The sequence below is a fragment of the Vicia villosa genome, linkage group LG3 (genome assembly GCF_029867415.1).
Source record: "Vicia villosa cultivar HV-30 ecotype Madison, WI linkage group LG3, Vvil1.0, whole genome shotgun sequence".
Classification (NCBI taxonomy): domain Eukaryota; kingdom Viridiplantae; phylum Streptophyta; class Magnoliopsida; order Fabales; family Fabaceae; genus Vicia; species Vicia villosa.
Genome location: NC_081182.1, coordinates 10,990,819 through 11,001,629, shown reverse-complemented (window position 1 = coordinate 11,001,629; position 10,811 = coordinate 10,990,819). Strand labels below are relative to the sequence as shown.

Here is a 10,811-nt window from a genome sequence, read left to right as displayed (position 1 = left end):
ATATTATTTAAAAGAGGCAATTATAATGATACAGAAGACTACGAAAACCTTTGAATCATACGATTATTATGCACAACCCGGTGCTTTATTTTTCACCTTAAGTTAAAAATTATTCCTTTTGTTTTAAATTATAAAATGTTCTAAAAAGATATACATATCTTAAATTGTAAACTGTTTTCTAATATTAATGCAATATTAATAATTTATTATTGTTATATTTCGATTATTTATTGCTTTATCTTCTTTTTATTCTCTTAATTTCTATTTCTCATGTAATATTGAAGGACCATTTGTAAAATAACACCATTTTTCTTTCTCATACAACATTAACTATCTTCTTTAATTCGTATAAAATAACCAAAAGATATTGTGATACTAATGGGGTGATAACTGTGGAGCAGATCTTATGTTGAAATTATTATATTCATGCCTTACAAATTACAATACCCCTTTTACAAATTTGTCTTTTGACAAAGAAATCCTATCCCTGCCAATTCTACGAAGCTGGCTTAAAATCTCATTAAAATCTACCGGGGGTTCGCATGAAAAGTGCACCTGTTCCCCTGTATGAGGATGCTCAAACCTACACACGACAATGATCAAAACCAGTAATGCTGTCAAGTTTTCATGAATCATGCAAATAAAATGAGAACCAAAATTTAGGTAGGAAGTTATAAAAGCTTTTATCATATTACCCAAGAGTCAAAGCATGAAGACAAGGCCTGTCTAGCTCAGAAACTACTTTAACCATTTCACCTTGCAAACCCGGGGTTGTTCGTGGTCTTAGCAGTGACAAGACCATGCTTTTCGTCCCTCCATATACCTCATCACCAAGCAGAGGTACACCCAGATACTTGGCATGTGCACGGATCTACAAAACAAGTGTGCATTTTGTAGGAGGTAATTATAAGTCCAGTATATTCTTAGAGTGGAATGTTCTTTGAAGAATTATATTTGATGATTTTTCTCTCTAAATATTTGTATTTAAATTCTAAAAACAAGTACAACCAAGTCTTACTCCACTCGCTGGGATTGACAACATGATCATGCGATATGCAATAAGATTCTTTTAAAAACCATGTCTATGACCAAATCATTGGCTTCTACATCATTTTTACTAGTTTCTGACCAAATCATGTTTTCCTTTGCCTTAACCGATTGAGTTGCCATCCATCTAATCTATTCTCTTTACCATGGAATTTTTAGGTCTTCTCCGTGCATGACCAAACCACCTACATCGAGATTCAACTAACTTTTATACAACAGATGCCAACTATTTTCTTAATACCAACAGACCTAATCATATCCCGTCTAGTGTTTTCACTCATTCAGCACCTCATTTTCATCTCTACTATAGTATTAGTGAGTTATTCTCACGTTGGCTTGTTACCATCAAACACTCATTCTCATACAATATCGTATAGTGTGTGATCAAATTTTCCCTACCATGAGTTGTACTTTTTTATTACATGAAAAACTCGAGGCCCAACTCCATTTCGACCGCCTCGCTTGAATCAAATGTTTACATCACCCTCTGTTACTCTATCGTTTTGAACAATTGACTCAAGATGTTTAAACCGTGTAATTTATGGTATGGTCCCCAACTTTTTTACCTTTTAGTTAAAGGGTTCTTCTTTGGCCAAATTCTCCATACCTTTTTTGTCTTAGGACCATTCAAACAAAAGTCATGTCTTCTAAAACTTGTCTCCAAATCTTTAACCTTTCATTTATTTTCTCTCTCAACTCTTCAACTAAGTATATATTATCTGTACGTCGCAGTGCCGGCTCTTAAAATACTCTGTTAGTCCATTGATGCTATGTTCAAACATGGAACTTTGACCACGCTTTACTCCAGCAATAAACAGCCCCCTCAGTTCTCTCACTTACAACAAGATTTGGCCATGTACAATTTCTTGAGAGTTTCTAAAGATATGTACCTGATGAGTGCGTCCAGTTTCCAACCTCCACTCAACCAATGCACAGCTACCCCCAGCAAGTATCTCAATTACTTTGTACCTGACAGATAGTAATCAACTTTTAGATGAATAGAAGTCCATTAAGCAGTTTATATAAGACCTATTTAAAAAAACTTCTCAAAAAACATTCTTAGAAAATGTAATACAACACAATATTAAAATAATATTGCAATAACTATGAGTTTTTAATATAACATCTTCTCCTTCAAGTTAAAACTAGTTTTTGTATTTCTAATTTTACAGAAGCTCTAATTTAAATTTATATGATAATCTGCAAGCTGAAAAGCACTTTTTAGTAAGTGAAAACTATAAACTTATTTTAACTAATGACCTATGAGTTAAAAATTAAATGAATCATACAAGAGATTGCAACTGTTTTATTAAGCTTGCAATTAATTTGGTTATATGATATAAAAAAAAAAACCCGAAGGATTACGCATCTTGTTGCCTTTTGTCATGAATTATGATAATTGCTAGTTAGAAAAGTTAAACTATTCTACTGGATTTTTTATTGGCAGTGTCAATACGTGTACACAAATGTTGAAAAATACACATTTACGTCGATAGTTTTAATTGATACATTATAAATTTTGCAATAGTCAAATATGAACAAAGCGCCTAATATAATTCAGTATTAGTAAATAACTAAATATAAATGAAGTGTAAAAGTACCATAGATCACCTACTAGCAGCATGACGAGCCTTTATAGAATTAACTGCTCCAGCAACAGCAGTCATCCGAAGCCGGTTATTAGGATCCCGACCAACCGGAACCTCAACACGCCCAGCAACTGGAGTAGGTACCCCAGCAGTGAGACTAACATAGACCCTCTTAATAGTGCGTAGCTTGAATTGTTCAGACAATTTCTTATGAGAATGTTCATCCTGATATCAAGGCATACAGATACTAGGGTGTAAGATGAATGCTAATCTTTTAAAATGTGAAAATAGTTTCATTCTTCATTAAAGTTAGGCACTTTAACAAGATTGAGAAAACATAAAAAGTACCTTGGCCACAACTAGCAACCCACTCGTGCCTTTGTCTAATCTATGTACAATCCCTGGGCGAATTGAAGGCAAAGACAATCTAGAATCTAACCCTTCACAAGAAGTTGCCTTAGATGAGAAGCCATTAAGTTCATCATCAAAATCTTCTGGATCTGAAAGAGCTTCCTCTTTAGAATATTCAACATTTGGCAGGTTGCAGTGGTGAAGGATGCCATTGACAAGTGTCCCAGACGTATTTCCAGGTGCTGGATGCACAACCTAGGTTAGAGACCAAATAATGACATTTGTCAATATCAATATTTGAGTTCTTTTCCATTTTAATGCTGAAAATTTCTGACATGATTATAAATCAATTTAAAAAATTAGCTTCTAGCACTACCAGAACGGAATGAAGCAGTTGTTTAGTCTAAACAGCCTGAATTTAATAAAGTATTGAACTTCTGATAGTTTGAAATCAATTTATAAATAAAAAACAAGAGCCTCGCACAGTCACACTATCTACTGTGCAATTATGCACGAGGATTATGCAAGATTTTAAAATAACAACTTAGAGCAAGAGGTTTAGAATCACCATGTGAGCAGGTTTATTTATGACTAGCAAATGCTCATCTTCAAAAACTATATCCAAAGGTATGTTTTCCGGCACAGCTCTCAACTGCTGCAACTCCGCAATTGTGCATTTGATCTCATCCCCAGCTCTGACATTGAAAGAAACCTGTTCAAGTATCATTCAACTACAAATTAAGAAAGAAACACCTGAAACTATAGACGCCTTAAAGAACCTACATAATTTCAAATGGAAAAAAAAAATGATTTCCAAACATGAACTTTCATAGTTCAGCGAATCATAATGTTCTGGTTAATGCTCCAATTGTTGAAATAAACAAACAAAACTGGAAAGTAAGAAATATAGTTTAGGCCTGGGGGATTTTCAGAATCATCTTTTAATCATATATTATTTTTTCCGTTTTGAACAAGTATTGTTGAATTGGGAAAATGTGCATTCAAGTTCATCACAACCTTTGATCTGCAAACACTGAGAGCCACCCTTGAAACATTGGATAACGATCAATATCTTAATGCCTTCAATGTCCTAAGTAATGGTAGTTCTCAAAGTCACTGATTGCAACAAGAAGGCCATCATTACAAATGTAGTCTTAACTATGAGATTATTTCTTCAAGGAAAGACTTCTAATTTGTGAGCATCATCTAAATATTGGAGAATGGGAGCCTTGGCAGTTGGCACAATGATTGAGTCATCACCGTGTAACTGAGAGGTCATAAATTCGAGTTATGAAATTAACCGCTTGCAAATGCAAGATAAGACTGTACAATAGACCTCAGAATGATTTGCCTTAGACTCAGGTTATTGCGAGTGCAATATAGCACAAGGCCTCACTTTCTCACCTAAATATTGAAAAAAATTCTAAATTCTTAGTACAGTGCACATTTCATTTTCATCAACTGACCACAAATTAAAAGGAGATATATTCTATGACTGAATAATCTGTTAAATATATAAATGCTCACTTTTGGCCATTTTTGTTAATTGTTAAATGATGGGTTGACTAATAGAAGGACACATAAGTGGTGCTACACATCAAAACCTGCATAGGTGGCATGCCAACTCATCCCTATTTCTAGATGATATGCTACCTCATCTCTTCTCATACTCTTCCTCTTGTTAATCCTATAACCCTCTTCCTAGCCAACCAATTGCTTTGAAAGAGAGAGGGAGAGAGAAAGAGGATTGGTAAGAATTACTGGAGGCACCACTCCCAAATTGTCTTTTTGTCAAACACTTCATGTGCAAAACTTGACCAGCATAATATGCACAAAATCGTAACCACAATTACATCAATATTAAAGAAACTGGAAAAGTATTCACATGGAACAAAAAACCAGAAAATTCGGCACCAAGTTGATATAATATAAAGTTTAGGAAATGTAAGTCGATATCTAACTTAATATTGAATCCACATGAAGTATCGGTCTTCTTATATCCTTACCAAGGCCTCACTCTCACTTTCTAGATCAAGGATCCAAGTCTATTACCAACACGAACACTAGATACAATACCTACACTAACTAACTCGTATACATGATACATCACTGGTAATAATTAAGGAAAATAAAAATGACCGAATGTAACTATATGTGTCAATATTGTAAGCAACAAGCACATTATCAATCTGAAGTATCAGTTCTACATAGATTGGAATTGTGTGTTAACCTACTATGGTTGAAATGCAATTTGACTATTATTAAATTGAATTACCAAGCAATGTACATGTAAATGCAAAGGAATTACTCACATCAACAATTAATATAACCTATGGAGCACGGACACCAGAAACACTGCACCATCGCAACTTTCTTGGTGCCACCGAGAATATAACAAATGAAAACAATAAAGAAGTTGAGTTTTGTAACAGTTGGAATGGATATTGAAGTTATCACCTTATCAACAACACGGCCATTGACGTGAACAAGTCCCGCTTTAATACTCGACTGAACGCGAGCCCTACTGATTCCATTGATGCGAGAAGAGATCCAGCTGTCGAGTCTCAGTTTTCCAGATTTGATTCCATCGTCGACGATCTCCTCCAACCGCACGCCGGCGTAATTCAATTTTGGTTCTCCGGTAGAGTTGGACTCATCGGAAAAACCAGAAACGGCTCTCGCAGTGCCAGAACGAAATTTAAAATTCTTAGTGGGAGAGAAGGAAAATGGTGAAGGTGAAGTTCGAAACTGAAATAGAAATGCTCTTGTTGCTGTGGAAACACCGTAACATGTACATGAGGTGTTAAGCGATAACATTTCAATCTAACTGCTTCATTCCATCTATCCAACAGATAAAAACAAGGCTTCAGTATTACCAGTAGCATTCACATAGTACTCTCAATCCATTATATAATACCACAGTATATACATAGTATATGCTTCAGTATTTAAAAATGGTTGAAACTTCAACTATTAATGATTATTTAATTTATTAAAAATTAAATACTTAATAAATATAATTGAAACTTTAAATAATTTATTTATGCTTGAAATATTAAATAGTTGATATATTTAATAAACAAATTATTTTATAAAGTAAATAATTCAAATCTTAAAAGTTAAAATATGAAATAAAATAATTATTTGATAAAATAAATAGTTAAAATATTAATAGTTCAAATATTAAATATTTCAAATAATATAAAATAATGATTTGATAAAATAAGTAGTTAAAATATTAATATTATTTAAATATTAAAGGGTTTAATGGATATGCACTAACAGTAAAACAGTTTTACACTGTCATCCAATAGAAAACAAGCAATTTGCCATGTCATTAAAAAATTTTAAAAATAAAAGTGTGATGGAATTGGATACATGGTTGTGATTGGTTGACAGTGTAAAACTATTTTACACTATCAGTCAGTGCATCACCCCCTTTTAGTTCAAATAATATAAAACAATTATTTAATACTTAATAAAAAAAATTATTTTAATAGTTAAATTATTAATAAATTATTAAATATTGTTATTTAAAATCACTACAAGAATTTTGTCTATTTGCGACATTTGAGTTGCGACCCTTACACAAAAACTGTCATCGTTCCACATTTGAGACGATTGCCACGACGGTCAAAAACAAGTGTCGTAGCTTTTTAAACCAAAAAAGAACGTATCACTTGCCAATGAGGTCCACGACGGTTGCTGAACCGCCCTCTCACCTTTGTTGGGACAATTATACAACAGCCGCATTCTTCCCCCTTAAAATTTCGCTACTCGCATTTGCCAACATTGTGTTTTCCATTTCCCTCCTTCTTAGTTTCAGACTACTAATAATTTCCAAACCCTATTTTCTCTAAAATCTCAAATTCACGTTTCTCAAACTCGTATCTCAAAATCCTCTTGTCTCAGAAAACTACATATCCATAATCTGTCTTTTCAAAGAACCATGAAGATTAGGACACAATTAGTTTCAACAAAGATTAGTTCACATCCTCATTCATTCATCTTCGATGAATATTAGGTCACATCTTTATTCGATCAGCTTCAATTAGGTCTCAATTTCATTCCGGGTTGATTTCACCCAAATTCCATTACAATCAAGTTTGATTTCAACCAGCTCCTTATGATGGTAATTAATGAATTAAATTCTTCATTATTATTTACTAACAAATCTTACTTATCTTATTGAGTTAAACAGGTGTGTTCCATATCTAAATCTGTTTTTCCATCGACAGAGTTATAAAGCTGTCTATTCCAAATCTGTATGTGTGGCTATGTATGTTCCACTGCTTCTTCAACCTTATCTCTTATTCATTTAAGCATGAGTGGTTTGTGGTTTTCCTATAAAATATTAGTATGAAATTGTCTTCACTCGCCATAAATTGAAAAAAAGAAGAAGAAGAAGTTCTAGTTTCTTGTGTTAGATTCAATACATAGGAATGCTAAAATGACTAAATTCCTTTCTTTTTGGTAGGGTTTTGGCTACTAAGAAACTGGGTTGTTTTATTTGAGATAGAAAACATGAAAAATATAAAAACCCTAGAGATTCCTCTGATATTCGGGTTGAGGATCTTATTAGCTGGATGACTCTTGTGGAGAAAATTGGTCAATGTTACAGGTAAAACTAATGACTTTTTTGGTTACTTCATTTTCTAAGGTATTATATTGATTCAATTAGGTACAATGGAAAATACTTGTCTTTTGGTTATTGGTTAGGGAGTGTTATGAGTGAGGGATGAAGTATTTCAATTCCATATATTTTTGCAGAAAACTAGATTTATATGTTAAATGAATATTAGGAGGATACTTTATCAACCAGGCTTGGAATTCCAAATTTTTATGGGATTGATTCTATTCATGTCCATAACTCTGTTTACAAAGAAACTGATTTTCCTCACAATATTGGCCATGGAGATACCATGTAAATGTATAAATGTTTATTTGTTGGTAATGTTTGTTTGGAGCTAAATGTGATTCATGCTGTGTGGCTATGGTTATTGTTGTGTGACTTGTTGGTGAATGTTTGTTTATGTTAGATTAACTATAGCTTCTACCAAGTCATACTTTTATCATTGAAGCTAGGAAACAAGCTTTGAGGAACCAAAATTCCCTTGCTTTGTTTTCCAACATTGAGGTGAATCCGCAGCCTGATGAGAAGAATGAAAGAAGCATAATTAATGAAATTAAGATGAAAGAGTTGGGGAAGAAATTAGTTGAAGTTAGTACCGAGTGTAGTATTGTTTCTAGGCGAGGAGGGCATCTGAATTTGGTATTTGTGGTGAGCTGAAAGTATATTTTTGTTTGTTGAACATTGATCTTTGTTTGCCCAAATTATGTGTCTGTTTTCTGTTAAATGTTTGTATAGGCTTCACTGCAGCTGGGAGGGACCATTACTTTTGAACATCAAAATTTGCAAGGAATAAATAGGTCACTTACTGCTTCAATGACAACTAGCAGCTTCTTGAAATCTCATGTACCCTTATACTAGTCCATTGAGTTCTTTTCCCCATTTTATAGGAAGATTTCTTTAGCTTATCATTTGGATGGTGTAGATAATCCACGGAACCGAACTCTCTGTGTAAGCTGCTTCAATAGTCGAAAGCAGAGTCCAATATTCAATGGAGGGCCAAAGGTGGATGAAGTGGCTTCAATATGGGTTAACCATGCTGGTGTAAAAGCTAATATCCCTGAGATAATTTTACTGGTTATCTTACACTAGTATTCTTGATTTTACCGTCGCGCCTTGCAAATTGTGGCGGTTAAAACCGTCGTAACTTGCCGTCGCAATTTGCCAATTTTCTTGTAGTGAATATTTAATAAATTAAAGAGTTTAAAGGTAGTCCACTGACAATGTAAACTAAGTTTAGACATACAACCAATCAAAATTCTTACACTTGCCATGTTATATCATTTTTTAAAATTAAAATTATGTTTTATTTAGATACATGGTTGTGATTGATTGACAGTGTAAAAATATTTTACACGGTCAGTCCATATCCCTTTTTCTCTAAATTAAATAGTTGAAATATTAAGCCTTGAAATATTAATAGTAGAAATATTAAATAGTTGAAATTATTAAATAATTATTTAATATATAATAGTTGAAATTATTAATAAAATATTAAATAATATTAATATTATGAAAATTGAAATTAACATATATAATATGAAATAATTATTAAATAGTATAAATAAAAATTAATTTATTAAATAATATTCAAATATTTAATTTATCAACCCTAATTAATTTATTCAAATATTGTTTAATAATATTTTTATTTACCTTAAACTATTAAATTTAAATGCTGAAGCATATATTCAAGAAATACTATTCTTACAAAATTTAAGTATTTTAAAATTTAAGACCCAAACAAAACAAAAAATTTGTTCACAGAATTATTATTATTTTAAAAAATACAAAAAGAAAAAAAATTGGGCGCCACAAGAGCAACGTTTGTCAAATCATTTTTTTTTAATTAAATTTTAATGTCAGAGACTAATATTAACAAAAAAGGAAGATATAGAAATTTAGAAAAAAAAATACAGAAATCAAAATTAAAAATTCACTGACTTATAAGTACCAAAAGATTATTTAAGTCTAAAAAAATAATTATTGTGAGTATAAATAAAAATAATTATTGTGAGTATAAATTTTTTTTTCTTTTAAACTCCATCAAAGTGGTATAATTTTTGAGTTTAATGGTAGTGCACTGTCAGTGTACAGAGTTATTACACAGACATCCAGATTATTTTAAAGTGCCAAATCATTTTAGTATTTTAAAATTTAAAGGCTGACTTGGTAAGATACATGGTTGTCATTGATAGTGTAATTTACACGGTCAGTACACATCCCCTTTTCTCATAGTTTTTTAAGTTATATATAAAATTAATTGAGTATTTAAATATAATTTTCAATTTAACTATATAAAAAGAGTAAATAGTGATGGTCACCAATAATTTATTTTTAAAAAAAAAAACATGACATCCACGACACAATTTTATAGTTTCTTTAAATAGTTATTTTTAATTAAATTTATGTTAAGGTACGATTTTGTTTTAATATTGTTTTACAAATAAATATATTTATTTGATCAATAATATTTGATAAACAAGAATAACCATTAAAATAGAAAACAATTACAAAAAAAATTAAATAAAAAACTAATATCTGTAATACAAAAAAGGTTATTGTTCTCAATTACACAAGAATAACCTTGCTTAATTTGCTGCCCCACTTTACAAAATTGAGAGCAAATTGAGTCTAATATAATTAAATGTCAACCAATTACTTGGTTTTGGTTACATTAGAAACATAATTTACAAGGCTATATTATTTGAACTCACTTTAGTTGCATTTGAACCAAAAGTAGTTGACATGAAGCAACTTTAAAAATGTGTCTGGGTAAGGAAAGTAACTCTGCTCCAAATTTTATGTTCATAATGTGCACGTTTGTTCACTGTTTTTCCATCATCTTTCCTTTTCCCTCAACATCTTTCTATTCTATCTCTTCGTTCTACCAACAACATTTTTCTTTTCTCGAACTATGTTTCATCCTAACTTGTTTTAATATGTTCTCTGGTTTTTGAGTTCTACACGGCTAGGCCTTTTGAGCTGGTGAAGGACATTAATAAAATGAAGGAGTTGTGGAAAATAACTGTTCGAATCCATCACATATGGACTGTTGCTAACAAAAATAAGGAACATTTTAAGATGGTTGTCGTTATTAGAGATGTAAGACTATTTTTGAACTTTCTTCGTTCTTGATTCTGTTATTTAACCGGTTTTTTATTTTATCATGCATATGAAAAGTTATGTTGAAA

General features: G+C 31.7%; 2 protein-coding genes across 10 annotated transcripts; one reads left to right on the top strand and one right to left on the bottom strand.

The window, feature by feature from the left end:
* Positions 1-201: 201 nt before the first annotated feature.
* On the bottom strand, positions 202-5,889 carry LOC131660288 (RNA pseudouridine synthase 2, chloroplastic). Of its 2 annotated transcripts, XM_058929500.1 has the most exons (7): positions 5,445-5,889; positions 3,556-3,699; positions 2,985-3,242; positions 2,659-2,861; positions 1,938-2,016; positions 696-871; positions 202-583 (listed from the first exon to the last, which is right to left on the bottom strand). In XM_058929500.1, exons 1-7 carry the CDS (start codon positions 5,802-5,804, stop codon positions 439-441), a joined length of 1,365 nt encoding a protein of 454 aa, XP_058785483.1. In that variant the 5' UTR covers positions 5,805-5,889; the 3' UTR covers positions 202-438. The 2 variants fall into 2 exon arrangements, 1 of the variants encoding a protein (XP_058785483.1); XR_009300796.1 differs by lacking the exon at positions 202-583 and having other exon boundaries at positions 812-871; positions 2,649-2,861.
* Positions 5,890-6,541: 652 nt separating this feature from the next.
* Positions 6,542-8,895, top strand: LOC131660287 (protein TOC75, chloroplastic-like). Of its 8 annotated transcripts, none has more exons than XM_058929498.1 (6): positions 6,544-7,119; positions 7,226-7,266; positions 7,465-7,608; positions 8,073-8,268; positions 8,356-8,417; positions 8,508-8,895. In XM_058929498.1, exons 3-6 carry the CDS (start codon positions 7,574-7,576, stop codon positions 8,707-8,709), a joined length of 495 nt encoding a protein of 164 aa, XP_058785481.1. In that variant the 5' UTR covers positions 6,544-7,119; positions 7,226-7,266; positions 7,465-7,573; the 3' UTR covers positions 8,710-8,895. The 8 variants fall into 8 exon arrangements, 4 of the variants coding, with proteins under 4 accessions (XP_058785482.1, XP_058785481.1, XP_058785480.1 ...); XM_058929497.1 differs by having other exon boundaries at positions 7,189-7,266; XM_058929499.1 differs by having other exon boundaries at positions 6,542-7,266; positions 8,356-8,463; positions 8,543-8,895.
* The last annotated feature ends 1,916 nt before the right edge of the window (positions 8,896-10,811 follow it).